General features: G+C 27.3%; 3 protein-coding genes across 9 annotated transcripts; 1 reads left to right on the forward strand and 2 right to left on the reverse strand.

The window, feature by feature from the left end:
• The first annotated feature begins 328 nt into the window (after window positions 1-328).
• Window positions 329-11,703, forward strand: LOC105148058 (nuclear RNA export factor 1-like). 2 transcript variants are annotated; one of them, XM_087416930.1, is made up of 9 exons: window positions 329-732; window positions 3,200-3,516; window positions 3,620-3,706; window positions 4,090-4,527; window positions 4,637-4,749; window positions 5,286-5,346; window positions 5,462-5,691; window positions 6,334-6,502; window positions 6,613-11,703. In XM_087416930.1, the coding sequence occupies exons 1-9, from the start codon at window positions 663-665 to the stop codon at window positions 7,054-7,056; spliced, it is 1,929 nt and encodes a 642-aa protein (XP_087273056.1). In that variant the 5' UTR covers window positions 329-662; the 3' UTR covers window positions 7,057-11,703. The 2 variants fall into 2 exon arrangements, with proteins under 2 accessions (XP_087273056.1, XP_011057836.2); XM_011059534.2 differs by having other exon boundaries at window positions 5,310-5,346.
• Window positions 11,704-12,836: 1,133 nt separating this feature from the next.
• LOC105148091 (integrin alpha-PS3) lies at window positions 12,837-19,968 on the reverse strand. 2 transcript variants are annotated; one of them, XM_087416929.1, is made up of 21 exons: window positions 19,540-19,968; window positions 18,855-19,095; window positions 18,135-18,273; window positions 17,839-17,915; window positions 17,547-17,700; window positions 17,373-17,458; window positions 17,081-17,275; window positions 16,826-16,925; window positions 16,533-16,734; window positions 16,002-16,183; window positions 15,816-15,934; window positions 15,541-15,746; window positions 15,244-15,457; window positions 14,888-15,054; window positions 14,633-14,816; window positions 13,636-14,047; window positions 13,445-13,547; window positions 13,226-13,355; window positions 13,084-13,140; window positions 12,960-13,012; window positions 12,837-12,887 (listed from the first exon to the last, which is right to left on the reverse strand). In XM_087416929.1, exons 1-20 carry the CDS (start codon window positions 19,719-19,721, stop codon window positions 12,977-12,979), a joined length of 3,186 nt encoding a protein of 1,061 aa, XP_087273055.1. In that variant the 5' UTR covers window positions 19,722-19,968; the 3' UTR covers window positions 12,837-12,887; window positions 12,960-12,976. The 2 variants fall into 2 exon arrangements, with proteins under 2 accessions (XP_087273055.1, XP_011057896.1); XM_011059594.2 differs by having other exon boundaries at window positions 12,837-13,012.
• A 111-nt stretch (window positions 19,969-20,079) lies between these two features.
• LOC105148092 (metalloendopeptidase OMA1, mitochondrial) lies at window positions 20,080-23,773 on the reverse strand. Of its 5 annotated transcripts, none has more exons than XM_087416931.1 (9): window positions 23,496-23,773; window positions 23,243-23,355; window positions 22,375-22,735; window positions 22,162-22,301; window positions 21,806-21,979; window positions 21,605-21,712; window positions 21,324-21,524; window positions 21,022-21,198; window positions 20,080-20,820 (listed from the first exon to the last, which is right to left on the reverse strand). In XM_087416931.1, exons 3-9 carry the CDS (start codon window positions 22,715-22,717, stop codon window positions 20,710-20,712), a joined length of 1,254 nt encoding a protein of 417 aa, XP_087273057.1. In that variant the 5' UTR covers window positions 22,718-22,735; window positions 23,243-23,355; window positions 23,496-23,773; the 3' UTR covers window positions 20,080-20,709. The 5 variants fall into 5 exon arrangements, with proteins under 5 accessions (XP_087273057.1, XP_087273058.1, XP_087273061.1 ...); XM_087416932.1 differs by having other exon boundaries at window positions 23,162-23,355; XM_087416935.1 differs by having other exon boundaries at window positions 22,375-22,602; window positions 23,496-23,772.
• Window positions 23,774-24,056: the final 283 nt, after the last annotated feature.

Here is a 24,056-nt window from a genome sequence, read left to right on the forward strand (position 1 = left end):
TAAAAATATTTTCCAAAAATAATAAGTTTCCAGTGCATACTAAGAGTGCGTCTAACAAAAATTCGCTACTTTTCTCTTTTCCAATTCATAGCTCCTTTTTTTCTCGAAGAAAAATTCTTTGAAGAATAACCTTCGAGAACCTTCGAATACTCACGTACACAGGGTGGGAAAGGGAGTCATCCCCTTAGAAACTAGTTTCGAGCGCTTGGAATTTCCAATGTTCAACCAATCAGAAGAGCCTTCTATTGTACTGGCGTCTCCTACTTTCGTTGCTACGGCCGTTTCTGCGCATGCGCACAAGTGCTTGCTGCTCTCGCGTCCTGCATCACGCCACGTCTTCGCGTCCCCTCCGTTTAATCGTTCTCGGTCTCTCGTGAGTGTCGGACGTGTTTCGATTTGTTAGTCAATGCAAGCAAGTTCGGGAAGTTGTTATACATACGAAGTCGTGAAGTTACACGGTGCGAATTACTCTATCATTTTCCGCTATTTTGTAGTATTTTGTATCTCGAGTAATACGTGAAAGGTAATTGTGAATTATTCGAGCTCGGTTGTGCAAATTGGTGCAGATTGCTGTAGATTGCTGCGAACAAAGGACAAAAGAACCCTTCGCTGTTTGTCTTCTCACTTCATATCGAAAAAAAGAGGCAACGCAAACCAAAAAAATGCCGAAGAAGTCAAACAAGTCGTGGGGCGGTCGCAACAACCGAGGAAATGAAGATAAGGGATATTTTGGTAAGTATCGCTTCTCCAGCTTTATAATCCGTTACGTATGATTTGGTATGCGTTCCATTTTACGCACGATGCGCATGATTCATCGTCTTATCCTTGTTCACTGAATATTGAAGAAGGATAAAATGATATATCATGCGCAAAACGTAATGCATTCTTGAACATGCACTTGATCCTCGCGTGCTTATAACAATGTCTTCTCAGACTTCGTCCGCGTCGCATTCCTATCATAGCTCCTACTCACTCTAACGTCTCTAACAAGCGCGCTAGTTTTCTCAATTTGAGCGAGTAGAAGCTACGGAAGAAGCGTTGGAGGAAGGAGGAGCATATTGGATGCATGCAACGCGAACGAATCTTTCTCGTGTTTGTCTCGACATTTATACCATGCGATAATTTCTCCCGTATTTAATCCCCTTATTTAAGAACATTCGTTTACTCGCATCTTTTTTCATTGATGGGGCCATTAACGTTGAACGCGGAAAAACAAAATGGACACCATACAGAGGTTGTAGCTGCGTAATTTTTTTTTGGCACGTGATTTATACGCTCGCATGCTTTTTTTGGGACACGCATTGATAGAGTCGGCCGAGCAATACATAGAAAATAATTTATTCGAGAAAGGAAGCACGCTAAACTCATTTTTATATTGATAGTATATCATTCCGAGATATAATGTGATCAAATATTTTGTTAGAATCATTCCGAGATGTCGGACGAAGAAAGAATTAATAAATCATATTTGAACAATTTAGATGTAATTTATTAATTGAACTTGATCAATATATGAATTAATGCGATAGATCAATTTTTTTTCGGGGGCGACGCGTGGCTTCATTTATTACGATCAAGAAGTTCCGGGATTTTGAGATGGAAATCTGTTCTTAACTATAATAGCTTTAATCCGGAGTCTCACGTATGCACGATTAAGAAATTGAAATGTATTGTTGATTGAGAAATAAGGGAATTTCAGATTAATGAGTTAAAAACAGATAAAACTATTTCAGAGGGAACAATATGTTATAAGCTAAGGCTAATATAATGTTAAGGCTAGCATGAAATTGTCGATATTATTGAGGTTAGAAACTCTAGTGAAGATTTTTCTCAAAATTTTTCAGCACTTTACACAAAAATCAGAATTTTAAAGTAATTTTATATTTTTTTAAGAAAATTTCGCAGATTTTTTATATAGATTGGAATTTTTTTATACTTTTTAGAAGTGCCGAGAAAGTATATTTAAAGTCTAATTTTTTCAGAAGTTTCAAGATGAGAAATTTAAAAAATCTTAAAATGTTTCAGAATTTATATGAAAAATTTTAGGAGAGGTAGACTTTCTCAGTATTTTTGAAAAGTGTTTCAACTCTTACAATTTTGAAAAAAATTTGGGAAATTCAATATCGAAAAAGAAAGAAAATTAGAAAGTTATATATACAAATTTTTTAATGTTTCCTATTTTTTTAGATTAAGTTGAGTTTTTTGAAATTTATTTGTGTGTTAAACTTTAAATGTGCAAGTTATGATTTTCAATTCTGTAAAGGCAATTCGAAGCATTTTTCTAACTTGTAATATCAACAATTTCATCACGTCAGCATTTTTAAGGAATGAGAGAATTTCAGATTGATGCTTTAAATTATTTAAAAGAGGTAAAATTATTTTAAAAGAAACACATTAAAATTTCTATTAGAAGATGTTGTATAATCTTAAGAAAAGATTAAAAGTATATAAATTCTTATCAATCAGTAAGATTAAAAAAAAATTGTTTCTCTATCAGTGATTTCGGAAAGATTTTTAAGATCTTTAATGGTTGTGATCAGCAGAAAAAGTAGCAATTGTAAGATATTCTTTAGTATAATTGATTTAGAATTAAGAACAAGATCAATTATATTAAGAAGTTTTAGTAGCGAGATAGTCTTACTTTCGAGATAATTATTTTACTATTCTACCACATAAACATGTTAAAATATAAGTAATCGTATTAGTTTTTAAAAATAAATTGTGTTTAGTTTTACATTCATCCGTACATACATACATTTTCCTCCATCTCTTGCTCCTCCCTCCTCCCCTTTCAATATAAAGTTGTCCTACTTCACATTTAAAAATATCTAATTACATAAAGCATTGTGGATATAAGGTTAAAGTCAGATAATTGCAAACTCTTGTATAGTACAATTTATATCTATTAAATATTTATGCAACATGAATTTTTGAATATATTTACACTATTTACATTATTTGAAGAATTTATTAATATATTTATATATTTGTTTTTTTTTATACTACTATTTTATATTGCATTCAATTTTTTAAATGTTTTTTGTTATTGCATTATAATAATGTTATTATATAATAGTAATAAAAAATCGTTGAATATTAAAGATTATCAACATAAAATTAATCGTGTTCAAGAAATAACTGTTTCATAAAAAATAATGATCATCTAATATAATTTTATTAATTAATTATTTTATCTTAGGTCATGATGACCGGGTAGGAAGGCAAGGAAGAGATAGAAGACCTCATGGTCCAATTAAGCATCGTGTATCATTCAAAACTCATACACCTCACAATATGTCTCGTAATTTGGCATTTGCTAATTTGGATGACGACATTCCGATGACTTCTAATAATAATACGAGACAAGTAATACTCAATCGAGAACGAGCTGATAGAGGCTGGCGAAATGTTTCTCGTGGAAGAAACAGTCCTATGCCAAATAGAAATTTCAAGGGAGGTCAGTCAGGTTCTAGGCGACCTCCTCCTTTGAGAGAATCTAGTTGGTATAGAGTTACTGTAAGTATATTTCTGTGATGATTATATTATTATACTCTCAAGTACTCAAGTACTTATATAATGATGTAAAACAAATTTTTACTATTATATTTGTATTTTACAGATACCATATGGCCAAAAATATGAAAAGGATTTTATTATAAATACCCTTTTGAATTATATAACGCCTGATGTATTTGTACCGATACTGGTAAGTATAATATTTTTTAGAAAACCATATTTTTTATTTAATACATGTCTTAATGCCTCTCTCCTCCAAGTTATGCTTTAATATAATATTTGTAAATATCAATAAAATCATATACATAATAGACCTATAAATATAAATAATGTAAATAATAAATGTTAACTGAATGTGTACTGAAGATGATCTAATGTAAGGCTGAAACGTCTATTTAACATTTAATTTTTGATTCGATCATAATTTTTGTAATCAAATATAACTACTCACTAAGGATATCTTGCATTCGTGGTGTATATCCTTTATCTTTCCATTTATAAATAATATAACAAATAAAAATGAAATTCGATACCGTAAATTCTTGTAACTAAAGTGAAAAATTTTATTTATAGTACAAGACATCGGCAACTGACGCAAGTTTCTACATAGACGATTATAAGACGGCAGTTGCATTGCAAAGCTGTGATTATAAGATTACAATGAGTGATGGATTTAAACTACAAGTGAAAGTGAAACCAGGATTTCCAATCTATGATATTGATGATAAATTAAAAGAAAGATTGAAGCAAGCAATGGGGAAGAGATATGTACAAGATACCAATGCTTTGAATTTGTCCAAGTTTCATCGTGATCCTGATCTTTGCTCTGACTACTTTTGCGCATTGTTTCATCCTATCATGTTGATGACTGTGTTGGACATTGTGGCGGAGCACATCCCGAATTTAGAAGCCTTGAACTTGGAAGGAAATAAGTTGCAAAATATTGAGAGACTCAATGTATTAACCAAGAAATTCTCAAAATTGAAAATTCTCTTTATTGGTGATAACAAAGTAAGTTTATTTAAACAAATATGTGATTTCGACTATTAAAGAAATATGTGAAAAATTGTCATTAACATTATAACGTTCAGTTTTAATCTGAGTTAATTGCATGTTTCAGATCAGAGACATTCATCAATTAGATGCTATTAAGGATCTAAAACTGGACGAATTGAAGTTAACCGGAAATCCTGTCTGTAACAAGTATAAATCTCGACAAAATGATTATATTAGGTAAAATTATATAAAATTCAATTTGTTTTGTTTTATTGAGAAATATTAAAAATAATCTGCTAATTTCTTTCTCTTTCTGTTTATAAGATGGTATTGCGGCAGATCGTGTTATATTTATTTTGAAAACTTTCTGAATATTTTTTAATTTAAACTTAATTCTTCATTAAATTAAATAGTATTTATTGTTTTATTATATATTATATATTATATATATATATAATAAATTTTATATATAATATATATATATATATTATATATATATATATATATGTATATATATATAAAACAGTAAATACTATTTAATTATATATATATATAACAGTATGTATTTACTCTCATTTTAATAATATATATAATATATAATTATTATATCATAACAGTAAATATTCTATTTAATAATGTATGTTATATATCTTTAAATTTTATTTCAAAAAATGCACACGTATAATTTTTAAATTTTAATTGAATAATTCATATTCTTGCATTATGTACTAACTTTGTGTTTTTTTTTTTTTATTATTATCATTTGGACCGAGTGGACCTTTTCTTTTCAATTATAGTGATGTTCGAAGGAGATTCCCAAAATTGCTACGCCTAGTGAGTATATTGCTACATTTTCCAAATTGTATATCTTTTATCTAACAAATTTTTATTATGCTAACAAAAGTAATAATATAATAATATAATAATAAATTTTATTATGCTTTGACAGGATGGCATAGAATTACCGCGACCAATTGTCTTCGATGTGGTGGATGAAGCTGCCAAGACTCCTCCATCGCAAAGGATGTTCATCGCTGATGCAAAAGCGCAAGAAATTGCTAGTCAATTTTTACAACAATATTTCACGATATTTGATAGTGAAAATCGTCAACCTTTACTAGATGCATATAATGAACATGCATTATTTAGCATGACAATAAATACTTCTAATAATAACAAGTAAGAATTGTGCAATGTTGCAAAATTTTCTCTTTAATAAGAAAATTCTTTACTCTTAAAAAAGGAAGGGAGTTTCATAACTTTTTATTTTTCAGTACAAAAGTTTTTATGTAGCCATTGATATCTTTTAAATTATAAATAATGAATAAAATGTAAAGCAATATGAAAAAGAAAGTAATTGTAAATAACTGTTAAAGGAAATGTTAGCAAAAATTATCGATTAATCAAAATTTTGATTACGAGCAGTACGTAATCTAAATAGAATTTATGAACATTTTATATTTTTATACAAAAATGATAATGACGAAATTTCATATTTTTAATTTCAAAATTTTTTTTCAACTTTTCATATGAAGAATATAGTTCAAACTTCTATTTTGTTCGTGATTAAATTATCTAAAACTTCTTTTTAAAAGATTTAAACTATTTTAGAAAATTAAGGAAATCTATATAGTGAAAAAATTCTAAGAGACACTGGAATGTATCTATACATGTTAATATAAACTTATTCTTAAAAAAGTTCTTATATTACGAGAAAGACTAGAGAATGATTTTAAGTGTTCTTGTGCTATGGATTTTTTCTTAATATTCTTAGTGATGATACAATCGGAAATTGTTTAACTAAAATTATTTTTATTACAGATTAAATGGATACTACTTAGAGAATCGAAACCTATTCAGAATCAATGATACGATTAGAAGACAGAAATTTTTGAAACAGGGTAGATTACCTGTAGTATCTTTTATATCAGAAATGCCGCGTACAAGGCATTTGCTGAATACTTTTACCATGGATCTCTCCCTTGTTACAGTAAGTATTTATTACTACATGGTTATATACTATAATATATCATATATTATGTAAGAGATAAAGAAACATAAGGGACAAAGATAGATTAATTTATTTTTATTTATCTACAGCAAACAATTATGTTTATTACGATAACGGGCTATTTCCAACAACTCGATAACAAGGAAGAGCTCATTCGCTACTTCAACCGCACCTTCATAATCGTTCCGGAAGGTGAAGGATATTGTATTCGAAATGAGCAGTTGCATATTAGTCAACCATCTGAGGTGCAACTGAAGGAATTGCACCAGCAACTGAATCAGTTGAATACTCAGCAAACTCAGCCAGAAACGGAGACGCTGAGTTCCACAGAAGTAACAAAACCTGTTCCAACGGAACTCGATGACGAAGTAAAGAAGCAGATGACATTAATGTTAAGCCAACAAACAAATATGAATTTGGAATGGAGCTTGAAGTGCTTACAAGAAACGCAATGGATCTACGACAATGCAATCGCTGCCTTCCAAGAGTTTTTCAAACGTGGACAGATACCACCACAAGCGTTTGCGAAGTAAAAACATAGTAAGTAAGAAAATCTTATCACTGTGATAATAACTTATAAGAAAAGTCCGAATTTCTTGTAACACAACGACCTTCATTCCATTTTATTCCGTATATTGTATTTATTTCTCGGGTATACTTGTTTGTATTTTGCATCGTGAATAGAAACCGCCTTTCCTAGACAACATGCATCTCTAAAGACGTTATAAAGATATAAAGATGTTTCATTAAGAACATATCTAAGGCTATTTCTACAATGTTCTTTTTTTCTGTTTCTTGCTGTTTGTCTTATCTTATTGATAAAAAAGGCAAGAGACAAACAGCAAAAAATAGGAAAAAGCACATTGTAGAATTAGCCTAAATGATACTTAAAAAAACATTGTAAAGAGGTCTTGCAGACAATGCGTGTTGTCTGGGATTTATTATTTGCCAATTTCATATCTTTGGCAACGAAAAATTATTAACCTTTACAAAGAAAAAAAAATAAACGAAACATCTTAATATAACTCTGTTAGAAAAGTACTTCAGATACATATAAACAGAATCTTGTCTTATTTACATTGAACTTATGAAATTGCGCATAATATCCTCATGAAAGTTGCTAAAAATCATAATTTTAATTAAAATTACAATCTCAGTATCATGTGATTAGTAAGAAATATTATTAGCAAAAAAGATATGATCAGAAAGAAAGATCATTGATCGCATTCACCAGGCACAGCACTTGAGTGAACGGTCAATAATTACCATGATTGGAGCAGACACTCATGTGATAAATCTAGAAGAATATATCAAAAGTTTTTGCTTAACTGTTGTGCTTGTTGAACGCGTTCATTTTCTATTATGATTTTTGGCAAATTTGTCATAGGCCCGTTTCTACCAATGTAATTTAATTTTAATATCAATTTAACTAGCTCTTCATCTTTTTCTAGTTCTGAGAATTAGAAAAAGATAAAGAATCGAACTAAGATTAAAGTTAATCTACATTGATAGAAATGGACCATATTTGTTTTTCACGAAAATATTTATTTGAATCTTATGTCAAAATCCGAATAGAAAACATCAAAATATTTTCCAAACAACATGCATGTCAAAAAACATAAAAATGTCTCTTTTAGAACATAATGTTTAAATGATATCTAAAAGACATCATAAAGAAGTTTTTTAGACAATGCCTGTTGTCTGGAATTTATTACATGTACAAAATTGTCTTCTTTAGATTGAGCTTATGAATTTGCGCATAAATATCCACATGAAAGTTGTCAAAAATCATAATTTTAATTAAATCACAGTCTCAATATCAAATAGTAAGAATGTCATCAACAAAAATGATATGATCAGAAATATCATTAGTCGCATTCACCAGATACAGCACTTGAGTAAGCGCTCAATAAGTAGACACTTTAATCATGTGATAAATTTATAAGAATATACCAAAGCACTTATTCAACTGTTGTGTTTGTTGAATTGTTTGTTGCATTTTTCTATTATGATTTTTGACAAATTTCTTATATTTTTCACGAATACATTCGATCATCCTATATCATCATCAGATACTATATCAAAATCCGAAAACATCTAGATATTTCCCAGACAACATGCATTTCTGAAAGACATCATAAAAACGTCATAAAGACGTCTCTCTTAAAACATACATATTTAAATAATAAAACATCATAAAGATGTCTTCTAGACAATGCATGTTGTCTGGAATTTATTACTTGCTAATCTGTATCTTTGGTAACAAAAGACAGTTTTCAATTTTTGCGAAGAAAGAATAGTACTAGAAGAACATATTAAGACATAATACAACGGTATTAGAGAAAAATACTTTAGATACATACACAGAATAGTTTTGTCTTGTTTACATTGAATCTATGTAATTTTTTGTATTTGATTTAAAATATAAATATTAGTGTTAGTTGTAGTATAAAAAAAATTAAATAAATAAAAAATAAAAAATAAAAAAAATTTTTGGGGAATGTATGATGTATGAAATTACTGATCATTATATATAATGAAAGTAACTAGCTGAATATTCCCAAAAATAAAAAAATTTTTTTTATTATTTTAATCATTTATATACTTTTCATTGTTGTTAATTGATAAATATATAATGTATAATTTAAAATATCAAAGATTACAAGGTGTATCTACAAGCAAGACAAATCGGATTTTTGACATAATCAATAATATGGAAAAATAATATCGTAGTCGTTTTACACATAACAAGTAATATTTTGTTACCAATATCTGATTCGCAGGTTTTAATATTTTTTGATATGTAAAACAAAAATTACATACAACATTTGGTATAAAAAATTTATAATAATTATTTTCTACACACGTTTGTAAACGTTTGCAATGTAGGTTCGATTTTTAAAGTACGAATTTTTTCAATTTATAAAAAGTACGTAAAGAAAAATTTATATTTCATTAGCGTCTTTACATTGTCGATTTGTTAATATTTCATGGATATTCAATGTGATGTTAGATATCTATTTCTATATATGTACACACGCACGTACACACACACGTATATATATATATATACTTTAAACTAAACTTACAGGTAAAACAAAAGGGTATTAACATGTTTTATTTTTAAAAGAGTAAAAATATTTTATAGAAAAGATTTTTATATCATAAAAGAAAGGTTGGATTCTGTACAGTATATGTAGTATATGCAGAGTGACGCACGAAATCATACCATTTGATATATATGTGATATATTTATTCTTAACAAAATTAATACAGAAGTGATATAGAATTACCAAAGCTTGAAAATTGGATAAATAAATGGATATTTCGTGCGCTATATGTATATTTCACACACATAAAAAAATCAAAAAGTGTCTTCCTCTCTAAAGAGAAAAAGATCTTAGTTTGTACCTGTGACAAAAGTATTTTCTGTAATTATTTATATCTAACATCACTGTACAGTTAATTCAAGAAATTTTATATCTTCAGATTACATCTAACAGATTAAGTAAAAGAAAAATACTGTTCTATGTATCTAAAATTATTTAATTTCTCGGACATAGAATTATGTTTTTGTTCTGTTAATTGAATTTTATTGCACAGATAAAAGTCAGATTTTTACATACACGTTTAAATTTATAAAATTTTCAAGTATAATTTAATTAACAGAACATTTAAATATATCAAATAATGTAAATGATCTTTAAGGAGACAGATGGCAATTTTGTAGAAAGTATAATTTAACAAGTTTCTCAAAATTGTCATTTTGTATACATGTATAGCGATACATATATATTGCAATTAAATAGATTTTTATAATTTGTAAATAGTACTATATAAATACTATATAATAGTAACTATATAAGTTTCGTGCGTCTGTAAATAGGTATATATTAGGTGAAACAACTCGCTTACATTATGTGAGTATGAATTATTTAACTGGGAAATATTCGTGATAAATTCAATTTTTTTTTATATTTCATGATATACGTTAATTTTGCGTATGTGTAAAACGCAACTTTTAATTTTTATCTTGAGACTGTTAGAATTCCATATCATGTATACACACATCACGAAAAGTTAGAAACATCGTATACCAGGATGATGTTCTAAAAATTTCAGAACAATATCCTAATACTTCTGACTGAGATTTTACGAAGTCCAAAGACACGTTATGTGTCAGAAAGTATCAAATTGCTGTTGAATCCCAGATATCATCTGATACACTTGCAGAAGAACTCAGTATCACTCGAATATAGACTTCGTTACTAGGAACGAAGTGAATAAATCTGTGTGAGATACAGCAGTTGATTAAGCACATCACAGTCTACAATTCACGATATATGTGCGCAGCTTATATCGTCACAGTGGATGTTCCTGCATTACTCTTGAACTAAGAGACATTCTGTGTGCTTAAGAGGGAAAATTCAACAATCTTTGGTGTGTACGGATATATTGTTAAATATATACTTGAACTGTATCACACGTATTAATTATGACAACTCACGTAATAACGTGGGAGATTATGATATCGTAAACGCCTAAATAATGAGAAAAAGCAAAGAAAAATAATTTATACTCACATACTGGTATGCGGCAATTTTAATAAAAAAAAACAAAGAATATGTTGTATGCATTTTGACTGCTTAATAATATGCGCGAAGTATCCAAAATTCACAAACATAGAATATAGAAATTATGTAATATGAATCAAAAAACTAAATATTCCTTTTTATGTTGATAAATGTGCGAAGAAAATGATTAATAGATATACTACTGCTCTAAAGTATTTGTCCACTAGTAAAATTAGATTTTGGTGTATAAAAAAACATAGAAAGATCGAGACAACATATACAAATACAATACTTTCGAGCGGTAATATATCTTTAATTTGTAATATTTGTGCGAATGTACAAAATTGTGTGAGTTGTACAAATAGAAAAAAATCTATTGATAATGAATGTTACATAAATAAACATTATTATTTGTGCTCCGTAAGAGAAAATGAGTAAATGCCATAAAATTATTAATTAATGTTATTAATAAATGATATAACGATGTAAAACTTGCAATGATATACATAATGTAAATACTTCTGTTAATAAGTGACATCGATGTAATAAGAATTGCTTATGGGCAATACTTGATCATATGAATTTAAAAAAATGATATTTTATTAATCACGTGTTTCTCATTTATATAAACCCTGTTTCTCGGAAAATTCCTTAGACATAAAGGAAATAAGAAATATTACCTTTTAAATGTCTTTCACTATTAATACTAGCCAACAAATACTAACAATATTATTGATCATGTGTTAGTATTGATGAATTTATATAAAATATTAGCTGTGTTCGATCAATTAAATCTGAGTTGCCAAATCTGAGCTAATAGATAGTGAACAGAAAAATAATATAAAATGATATAATAGAAAAATGTTAATTACCAAATGATTTTCAAGATAGAAGACCAAGCGAATGCCTCAGACTTACAGTACCGAACATAGCTACTGATGGTGATCTGAATTTCTTCATATAACAGTGTCTCCTACCACAGTGATATCCCCTACTATAACAAGAGTCCCTTCCCTTACCACAGTAATGCTTGAAAATTAAGAAATCCGAATCAATAATATGTCAACGTTTATATTAATATTGACCTTGTCAGATCTGCAATGTACACAAAAATGAGCTGAAATATTATCAATATTGATCGTGTGAGATTGTAAAAACATTAACTGTACTGACAATATTACTGATCAATATTATTGATTGTATAAGACATTACACTCTACATTAGAGTTGTGATAAAATATAAATTTCTTATTATATAAAATAACATACGAAAATTGATAATTATACATAGAAAGATTAAAAATTGAATGCTTAAAAATTATTTTATTCTTTTTCAGTAGTCATTTGTATACTTTTTATTGATGCTATTAATTGATAAGTATACAATACTTAAATTGAAATATTGATTACAAATATATTTAATATTTAGTTAGTTACGTCCTTAATCGTGTAGGATTTCTATTCCAAAATAAAATAAGAAAAATAAATATATATAATAAAAAATATTTTTTATTTGGAACAAATTACACCAAGGGACACCTAGAAACATAACTTTTAAAATATTATAAAAAGATGAGTCGCAGCAATCCTGCACTATTGAAAGTTAATAGTAAGAACAACTTAGATTTCTGATATATTCAAAAGACCAGTATGATAAGTATGCGGGAAAGGTGATCTTGAGGCTCTTCTGGTTTGATAGAAGGTGTAGAATGGTGCTTTTCATTCAATAACAATACAAGTATTTTTTAATTTTTGTTATTCATTGAGAGAATGTTAAGAAAGATAGAATTCTAAAAAAATTATATAAACTTATATTATATATATATCCAAAAGAGTATATCTATTTATATAAATTAAATTACATATATGAAATATCTCCTTATTCGGCTGTATCCTTCTTTGCATCTTCTATTATCTATAAATAAACAATTTCATGTTAATTCTCAGCATGATTAATCTATCGATTTTATTGTATTTATTTTGTACCTCATCCGATTTTAAAGTGAACAGTTCTTCCTTCGTTGTCCTCTTGAAAAAATCTAGCTGTGATTAACAAACAATAGACGAATAAAACATATACTATATTAGAATAATAATGATATATATAATGATAGTGTAAAAAATTTACCTTGTTTAATATAATAACAACGATACATAATAATATTAGACCTAATGAAACTGACACAAGTACAATCCAAAGTTGTAATTTCTGTATCTTCGTCGTATTATAAAATTCTGTCGTGACATTTGTATTGTGTCTGCAACATAAATATTCCTTAAACTGCATCTTTCAGAATTTACGAGATAATTAATAGTTTACATTTTGACAACTTTTAAAAATATTTACCTCTCATTCATCCCAAAAATCCTATTTGCCGGTTTTATGATTTCGACATAAGCATCTGTATTGATTTTTATAATCTTCATTTCGTTGGACAATTTAAAATTATCTTAAAATAATTATGCGCGTTAAAAAAATGATAGAGAATGGCAATTGCAGATTACGTAAAATATTTCTTTTTTTTGTTCAATCATTACCTTTAAGCTTTGTAGTATTGAGAATTAATCTGATTACTAATTTCCCGATATCCTGTTGTGTTTTTAACGCATTCAGATCGCAATATATTGTTGAACAGTTCATACCATATGTCGAACAGTTCACGTATATGACATCGCGTTCTTGGATTGTTAGATTATCGTTCGAATCTTTGGACGTCGCTATTCTCAAAATGTACAATGTTTGTAAGATATAAGCACCAAATGTTATTATGTAATTGTCCGCGTTTCTTTTAAGTACATCATGCGTCGCATTTTGCAACGTTTCGTTATTATAGTCTAGATTATATAAATTAGATGCATCTGACGCTGTCTCTCCTAGAAATCCCTGCCGTATATTCATCAGATCCATTCCGTTTAATAAGCAGTCGTAATATTTTCCAGATATATAAATCTGAAAAAATTGTTAGACACTTCGCATGTAGGACGCATGTAGGAAATTATTAAGAATTGTTACGTATATGTGATATTATACACGATGTTATTGTGATATATTTTACAGGATTATACATATACATATTATTTTACGATAATTATTTTAAGTATTCTAACTGAATAATTTGAAAACAAATAATTTTTGAGAAAAATGTTTTAGACAAAAATTTATATATAACTTTGAATGGAACATAAAAAGACTTATATAATTTAAGTTTGATTGGCGAATCATATATAACTTCTTTTTCCAAATAAAAAACACTTAATTTTCTTATATAAATAATTTTCCTCAATATTCTAAGTATTAACTTATAAAAATAATATCATAAAATCTGGTCGTTTCCATTAAAATTAATTTTGACAACTTTTTGATTGTCATCCTCTACATACATATACAATACATATATCTCACATGTACATTACATTAATTTTATTATTTATTTTAAAAAAATTTTTTTACGTTTTGTTATTAAATCATTTAAATCAAAATGATTAAAATAAATTATTTTTATATGAAAATTAGATATTATGTGAGTTTACTTACTCGCGGCTTATACAAAAGTATAGGAGAATCTGAGTCGTCTATAGCCGTTGGTAGATTGACGACAAGTCGCGCCTCTTCTATAGGTGTCTCACCGAATTTCAATATTTGATAAACGTGTTGAAAAACTATATTTGATCGATCACTATCCAAATTAGGTAGATAATAACTTTTCCCAATCGCTTTTCTGCAACATGACACAGCTATCACCATCAAAAATTTATTACATATCCTTTCTTTTTCCTGAAGTATACTAACCCATTTAACAATAAAAAAGCTTCACTTTGTAAAATCAATAGTGATTTAATCATATGCGTGCCATTATTTGTGCTGCGAGTTCGTATCTCCGTAAAAAACTCTAGAACTTGCCCATGCAAAGAACCATTGGTCAGATGTCTCATATCTAAATCGAGTTTCACAACTTTCTGTAAAAAGTTTGTTAAATTTCTCGAGAGAAAGATTTTCATTTTCTCTTAAGAAATTTCATTAAAATAATAGAAGAAAATTTAATTATTAATTAAATCTTTTATTGAATCATATTGATTCTGTGATATTTAATAACATTTATAATTAAGTCATAGTTATGGCTAAAATGGTTAAGCAAGCGTTTATACCTGCTCATCTGTTCCAAATGGATTGCCGACATTGCAAATAACCGTCAGGATATCTTCATCTGTGTCTTCTTCGCAAAATGATAAGATACTACGAAGTACTATTTCCTTCGGTAGGGTAAACACGATTGTCGTAAGATATGCCGGCTCAGCATAATTCTTTAAATGTGTTTCGAAAGTGATGTCATTGGAACCGATTATCCAAGTATTATTTTCCCTACATTTTATTTTTATTAAGGTAAACGTAAACAATTGCTCGCAGAAATTCAATATTGCATTTCGACGTTAAGCGTCACTTGCCTGACCCCCCAAAGTTTTACTGTTGCATGTATGTTGGAATTGCAGATTCTATCTTCTCCGCATTCAATGTCGAAAGGAAGCAAAACCTGCACGCTCTTCATTTTGCTTTCAACAGGGCACGTCTTACAAAATTCAGACGAATCATTGTACGTAAAATCATGAGATGCATAAATGATAATCGGTTCAATAAAATCTTGAATATTATTCTACAAAATATGACATCGTTATTAAATCAGACGTTAGATTTTGTAAATATCAATGTTTACTGTATTTACCGAAAGAGTAATAATAGCATTCACACACGTATGAATGGAAGCATCTATTGAGTACATTTCCAATGAAGTTTCTTTAGTGCGTTTATATTTTTGGTCCACAATAAGAGAGACTTTAAAAGCTACAAATTTTTTTATAAATTGAGATTTATTTTGTAATTATTACCTATGATACGCTTCATAACATACCGTGTATATTTGTACTGTTGTAGTTTTGATATTCAACACACGCTTCAACTAAAAAGTTACTCATGTTCCTTTGTAAAGTGCTTGGAATGGTATATACAGTCAAATTTGTTCTTACAATGGGTTTACTCCGAAGTACTATGACATGTCCTGATTTATACGCGCCTATCGCAATGTCTGCGTATCTATGAACAACAAAGATGTAGATAGTGACTTTCGAAATAATTTATCGTAAAATAATCGTCGTAATTTTTAATCAAAATATTATTTATATTTTTCATAATTTTTAATAAAAATATTTATATATTTAAATATTAACATATATAATTATTATTAAATATTAACATATATAATTATTAAAGCCCTTAATATGTTTATTCTATATATTATGTTTGTCTTTATATGTTTATTCTAACGGTTCAATATTTAAAAAAATTACTATTTTATTAATTGCTATTATTAATTTTAAGAATGGAAATAGTTCAGAATTAACAATAATTTAATAAAATCAAAGTTGCATAATAATTTACTAACCCATTGTTATCGATATCGATCGGTTCAGAAATCGAAAATCCAAATGTTTGTACATCTATTCCTTTCATCGAAGGATTATGACTAAATGATTGCATTGTGATCCTTTGTGACATCGCGGGTTTTACTTTATCTTTTAAACTCATGTCGCCATTATAAATATAAATTGCTCCGGATTCTTCCCAAGGAGCGCTTACTATAATATCTGAAATTCAGCAAAAATAGCGCATTTATTTTTACAATGAGCTTTCTGACGCTGAAGTGTTTTTAAATTAATTACAGCTTTGATTAATTACCACAAAAATCATCTCCATCCATATCACCAACTGCTACTGCGTAACCGAACTGTGCATCTTCTCTGCCACCTTTTAGAATCGTGGCTGTTTCAAACTCTTTCTACATCAAAATAAATAATTTAATAAAATATATTATTTATTTTTATAATTTCTCAGCTAAATAGAACTAAAGCAGCTTATTTACAAATTAATAAAATTATACATACCAGAATATATTGGAGAGTTTTGGTTCATACAATAATATAAAATTTATACCTTTGAGCTGCCCAGATATATGTGAATTCTGCCGTTATCATTCCCCCAATGCGGAGCTCCGACCACAAGGTCGTATAGACCGTCGTTGTTTAAATCACCGCTGGCTAAGCTGGCTCCAAAGAATTCGCCGATGTCACTGCCACGAAGATTCGTAACTAGGGGTATAAAATCTCCGTCCAAATCAACTATAACAACCTATCATATAACACTTAATATCACATGCTATGATCTCCTCTTCTCGGAAGAAATGGAATGTTTTACTTGAATAAATAATATAAATGGAATGCTTTACCTGTCCTATGTAATTCCATCCTGGATCCGCACAAGCGTAAAGGGGTTGATTTCGGTGGAAATAATATCCTGATGTTACCGCATAGCCTATTATGATACAGCTTAATCAAAATCTGTTGTCGTATATATATGATATCATGTCATAGAAATTTTATTTGTTACATAGAATTTGTACCAAATTTCGATAGATCATCATATATCGGTATATTATTTGTAGTTTTCCTATAAATCTCATTAAATTTGTACATCCAAAAACGTCCTATATTGGCACTACCTATAACGTTGTCATTTGGTCTTCCTACAATACGGCTTATTGATCTATATTGTTTCTGTAATAATCAAATTACTCAGTCGTACAAGCATAATCAAATGGTAATAATATTTGACTAAATGATATTAATATTATATTGAAATAATGAGAATTAATGATTTATAACATATCAAATTGAACAATTATAATTACATACCTGTAAATAAGGTAAAGATACTGCAAAGGCAACGGAGAAACCATGCATTGGATTATACCATGTATCTTTGCTGAAATCTAATATATGTAATATTATTATTGTGTGATTCTTAAATTTATTTTTAAACAAAAATGTATTATAGATCAATATAAGATATTAAAACAAAAATCTTATTGATTGTTAAAAAAAATTAAGGGCCGACTAAGCCTAATTATACATGCTGCAGATTACTGAGTAAATAAAAATTCATCGATTATTAGCAGCCAGATTCAAAATAATGATAAAAAAATAATTACCAAAAGATGTAATTTCAGAGTTTTCCGATTTTAATGTTGCCGATGACGTTTCACCACTATAACACATGCCTTGCAAAGTATTCACGTATGTCGTATTCTTGAACGTGGATATTCTAAGAATAATACGCGGGGCACATATCTGCAAATAAAATATTTAATCAAGTAAAATTTATTTAAGATATATATTTAATTTTAAAATAAAAATTATATTTTTTTAAACAACAAAACATTTTTTTTGTTCAAAATATTCTCTCGCAAAATTTTATACTTTAAACTGTTTCAATAACGATTGAAGAACACAAGAATTAAAAGTCTTAATATATATTTTAAACATTATATATTATAATGCATTGTATCTACTACATGTATATTCTGATACATGTATATTTCATGTATTTATTTTATGTATTAATATAACTTCTAGATTCAATTTTAATAAAATATTTAAATAATTGCAAAATGAGATTTTTTTCTTCTAAATTTTTGCAATTTGCAGTTATATTCTGCTAGAGAGAGAGAACATCCTGTATTATACATTTCCACTGACAAAATTCATAACAAAATGCTTTGCATAATCTATATTTTCAATAGATTTGATTACTTTGGAGTAATAATATTTTGTTTATTAAGAATTGAATTCTAATTTCTTAAGAAAACTTATTATAAATATAAATGTTTCAATATAACAACTCTAATTTCCGTTTTATTTTTCATATATACCGTAAGAAAACCGCTGTACTTTTCTATCGACATTGCACCACCGAACCAGGCATGTTCTTTCTTTACATACACGTGCCTTTTAAGTTGGTCTACATATACTTCTTCATCTTTCATAAAAGTCGGTTTAATTTCTACACATGAACCCGGTAAATTGCATCGATAAACTACACCAGGTTCGTTTAAAAGTCTAAAAGTCGATTGTTTCTGCGTATAATTTCCACGAGGTGCTCCTATAAACAACCTGTAAAAAAAAAAAATATATATATATATATATATATATATATTTCAATATTAAGTTTTATAAGTAATAAATGAAATAACGATTATATTTCATTCTAGTCGTTCTAGAAATGTGTTTTTAAAGAAAAATTATAATATATATAAAACTAAAAAAAGAACGTGTAATAAAATTATGTAAAAAAAATAAAGAACATATTGTATAACAAAGTTGAAAATATAGGAAAAAAAAGGAAAAAGAAAGAAACATAGAAATAGGCTAGTAAATATATTGCAATAGAATTAATTAAATTTTCGTTATTACTTGATAAACTTTTGATATCTTTTCTGAAATATTTTTTGAATACTTCTAAATCTTTTTATTATCTCATTTACTAGTATATATATATATATATATATATATAGCTCTACAAATTTTATAAAAATATATTGAATTGATACATATTACCATGAAATATTTTTCTGCAAATCATGATGTAGCAATACTGTATAACCGAAATAACTATGTTCGAATTTCGTGTACAGATACTGATCCGCATTATTCGCACTGTTTGGATATAAAATTGGATAATTTGTATCAATGTTATACGCAGACACAATTAGCAAATTAAATAATAATGTAAATTTCATTGTCGTTGAGATGAAACACTTCGTCACAAATTTTTATCACTACATGAAAAAACAATAATTTCAAACAAATAATTAATTATGTATAAAACTGCACAATAAAAACAATATAAAATTATTTTTTGTATAATATAAAAAATATAATATGTATATCCAACTCAGTATACGAATAAGAAATAACGTGATAAATCATTAACCAGTTTTAAAATAATATACTATCAGAATAACAGGAAGGATGATGATAAGGTAATCGCGACAAATCAAGTAGTTCGTCATTCTAATATTAATTAACATATTTTCTATTATTCATAAATGCTCTTAAATTAATACTGACAGAAGATAATATATAGCAATTAATAAATTATATTTATTGAAAATATACTTTATTCTCAAACATAAATTTTAATATTTAAAATAATCGTGTATTTATATTTAATGAGAACAAGTTAGTCAATAAATTTCATAAATCGAGACAACAAAGTAACATACATTATTTACACAACACGTTCATATTAACATATGAGATTTAAATCAACCGTATAAAATAATACACACTCAAAATTCACACTCACGGAATGCAATATGTGATTTCATAACAACATTAACTATAAATAATTTTATGGAAATCTTTAGAAAAATAATAAAACATATATTATGCATAAAATATAGTTTATATTATAGTTCTAGTAATTCTAATCTTCTGTTGTGTAACAATTAATAAAAGATATAGATATTTTCATAAAAAGAAAAAATCATATAATATTATATAAAACATTCATTAGATGTGCCATGCTACTTGTTAATTTAATTGATTACAAATTTTATATTATTATATATATTATAAATTTAATATGTTAATATTACATATATTTTTTATTATATATAGTATTATTTTATTACATAAAAAATATGTATTTTATATTTACAGTATAAAGATATTTTAATTAAAAATCAAGCTCTTCAGGCACAGTGGCAGAATAATATTAGTTTTCTAGTTTTCATCTTTAATTATTATTCCTCTTTGTTTAAAATAAAGCTCATGTTCCTTTGGCGATCGTTTGTAAAATTTGTCTCTTGGATCTACTTCAGGCAGCAATGGACACTGCAAATCAAATTAAGAAGTTTTATAAAATATGTATATATGTACATATATTATATATATATATATATATTTCTTTATAAATAAATAAAATTAATAAAATACAATGTTATTTATGCAATTATATGATAAGTAATTATATGATAGTTTATAAAATAGTACAATAAAAGCAACAGTAACAATTACAAAAAATAAATGACATACCCCTGAATTCTTTCGCAATTCTAATGTTTTTGTCATGATTTGATTTAAATTCTTCTCTCTGTCGCCATGAGCAGGATGTGTTGATATCCATGGAAATTCTGGAGGTAATGTATGCATTTCTGTAAGTGTCCTCATTATAGCCCAAAATACAACAGCTTCACGAATATCAATACAAGCCTGTGTATAAAAATAATGGATATTAATTCATACATAACAGTTAATTTTCGTATAAATGCATATAAACAGTAATAATAAAATGTAAAATATAATATTGGATTCTATAATGTCATTGTATAACATACTTTTGCAGCCAGTTTAAGTCCTACTTCATCAGCTTCATTTTCCAAAACTCTACTGAATGGAAGTTTGTACATGATATTCACAATTCGTTCTACTATCATATGAATTACAGCAGCTGCCATATCAGGAAATAATGCCCAAATTAATAATATAGGTATTGTTATTAAAAAGTCCCACAATAGTTGATCCGATAGTGCTTCAAGCTATTGATAAAAAAAATCATCGATTATTTATATTTTATAAATTAATACATAACATAAAAAATATTCGTGTTATTACTTACGGAATGTGATAGCAACGAATGAGCCATTTCATGGGCTAAAACAATACCTAATTGGTCGTCATTTTCGATAATTTTTAAAATGTCTAAAGATACAAAGATATTTCCACCCTACGAAGTAAAAAAAATAAAGATTAAAAAGCAAAGTAAAAAATAATTTTTTATTGCTATTATATTGCTGTATAATATTGATAATGTGCATACCGGTAAGATATATGAGTTTGTTAATGGTGTACTAATAACAGTTAAAGTCCACTGTGTATCTCTCATTAATTTTAAATCTCTATTAGCTGTACGAATTTTTTCAATCATACTTATGAGTCTTTTGTAAGCTGGATGAGAATGTGGTACCAAATTTTGTTTATGAATCTCTAAATGCTGAGCAAAATGTAAGATTATGTTATATAATGTAAGCTTTTAAAGGATATGTCTTACAAACATCTGTGAAGGTTTTGAAATATTTTTTTACATTACAATATTTACGTAACAGCAAATAATGGAGTCATAATTAATAGATATATTATGACTATATTATTATTATGACTATATTATTTACTTACAGCTTCAAGAATCATTTTTCCTAATTTCTTCTCTTGCTCCTGGTTAAAAATTATAAATCTCGAACGTTTTGTCAATGGATCAGTTTTAAGATGAGTTATATAATAAAGAATCAACATAAGGCTATACAGTCCAAAACAACCTTATAAAAAATAAAGAAATATAGATAAAATATAGTATGTTATTTATAATTTAGTAATTCCTAAAGATCTTACCTAAAAATACATTGCTTCTTTCCCCAAACCATCGCTTATATTCCTCTTTCTCTTGCCCAGACTTACGTGTCCACCATTTCTTCATACTACGTCCCATGAATAATGCACCAATACGTAAGACAGGACGCAAAAGCATAGCCACTAATGGTGGGATATGCAAGTTTTGTGTAGTACGAAAGTCACATTTTTGCAATTTTAAGTACTGTGGCTTTCTATAGTCAGTTTTATCTTGAATGAGAAATCTCTTATATATCCAGGTACGATGACAAGTTCTTACAGAACAAATAAAAAAATGACTCTGCTGAAGATTTTTCTGACATAAACTTCTTGATATGGCAAGCATACTGACAGAGAATAAAGCCTAAAAGGAACAATATCCACAATGGAAACAAAAATATAGTCTTTCACAAAATATGAAGTTGTAGAAGCATAAATAACTAAGATTGTATACAATTTACAAATATCAATAAGAACAGTTTAATATTAGTATTATAATTTTTCATTATTCCACTTGTTTTGTAATGTTTCAGTGTGAAATAGATCATTTCTTTTAAAAAAAATATTACTGTCAGACATAATTAAGTCAATCACTGTAAATTCTTACAAGCTATTAATAAAGTTTGTTTTTATTGTCCAATATCATCTGTCAGATTAAATTTAATTTACAGCTTTGCCTTATTCAATGGATCAATTATATCATTCTTGTTTTAATCCAGAATAATTGACAAAAAATAAATCATCTCCTTTGAGAAAAATATTAATGTTAGACATCATTGTAAATTCTTACAAGCTTAATGTTTTTTTCCAATATTATTGGAAATATCTGTCAAACTGAATTTAATTTATAATTTTGCTTCATTTGACTCACTGAATCAATACTGTCCTTATTTTAGTCCAGGATAATTATTTCAAGATTATAACTTGTCAGATAATTGCATGTACTTGTCAAAAATTTCAAGATATGATTGAAGTAACGGAAAGCTGAAAATGGAAAAAGATATTGATATCAAATTCATGAAAAGAATTTTATTTGCATTCATCTATATTACAGATTAAAACATAGATATATATATATGTTAGTGTAATCACATTGTCATTAGTCACATAAATCATTATCATACCCAATATAATCTAATCCAAGTGGGATTCATGATTATTCAGTTATGTAAGGTGACAGTAAATATTTAATTTGATCTGCTCCACTTAAAATTTGATAGAAACGTATTAATTAATGCTTCTTCGTAAAAATTAGAGTTCGAAAAGTAAAAATTGTTTTACGATAGCATAAAAACATAAATCCTAAAAGTGACAATTGTGAAGGTTAGGAAATCTAACGAAATGCAGCGACGTGAGCTAACATGAGCATGCGCTATGATATTAAAAAAAGTTTACGCAAAAATACAATACATCGATTGAATGTATTTTTATCGAAATGTAAGTGGAACGGGTCAAACTAACATTTATCTCTCATAAGATTTATTTTCTTTTTAGCAGTTTTATTTATATATATATATATATATATATATATATATACGTAGTATTTATACTTATATGACTTCCACTTGAATCTTTATCTATATAAGAACGTATGAAAATTTGATTTAAATTCAAAATATTTCAGAATTAGCATTTTTTAGTAAATAATATAGCTTAAAATAATTTTATTTAATAATTTAATTTAA

The sequence above is a fragment of the Acromyrmex echinatior genome, chromosome 2, assembly GCF_024713525.1.
Source record: "Acromyrmex echinatior isolate Ae372 chromosome 2, ASM2471352v2, whole genome shotgun sequence".
In the NCBI taxonomy this organism is placed as follows: domain Eukaryota; kingdom Metazoa; phylum Arthropoda; class Insecta; order Hymenoptera; family Formicidae; genus Acromyrmex; species Acromyrmex echinatior.

What these genes read in the sequence shown, in the direction of transcription:
- LOC105148058 (XM_087416930.1), top strand. Translation starts at nt 663, where the DNA reads ATGCCGAAGAAGTCAAACAAGTCGTGGGGCGGTCGCAACAACCGAGGA. An exon ending in CTAGTTGGTATAGAGTTACT is followed by an intron (nt 3,517 to 3,619) that starts GTAAGTATATTT and finishes TGTATTTTACAG; the next exon opens with ATACCATATGGCCAAAAATA. An exon ending in ATGTATTTGTACCGATACTG is followed by an intron (nt 3,707 to 4,089) that starts GTAAGTATAATA and finishes TTTTATTTATAG; the next exon opens with TACAAGACATCGGCAACTGA.
- LOC105148091 (XM_087416929.1), bottom strand. Translation starts at nt 19,721, where the DNA reads ATGAAATTTACATTATTATTTAATTTGCTAATTGTGTCTGCGTATAAC. An exon ending in TTGCAGAAAAATATTTCATG is followed by an intron (nt 19,096 to 19,539) that starts GTAATATGTATC and finishes TTTTTTTTACAG; the next exon opens with GTTGTTTATAGGAGCACCTC. An exon ending in TCACTTTAAAATCGGATGAG is followed by an intron (nt 13,013 to 13,083) that starts GTACAAAATAAA and finishes GTTTATTTATAG; the next exon opens with ATAATAGAAGATGCAAAGAA.
- LOC105148092 (XM_087416931.1), bottom strand. Translation starts at nt 22,717, where the DNA reads ATGCTTGCCATATCAAGAAGTTTATGTCAGAAAAATCTTCAGCAGAGT. An exon ending in CAAACTCATATATCTTACCG is followed by an intron (nt 21,713 to 21,805) that starts GTATGCACATTA and finishes TTTACTTCGTAG; the next exon opens with GGTGGAAATATCTTTGTATC. An exon ending in GACTTAAACTGGCTGCAAAA is followed by an intron (nt 21,199 to 21,323) that starts GTATGTTATACA and finishes TTTTATACACAG; the next exon opens with GCTTGTATTGATATTCGTGA.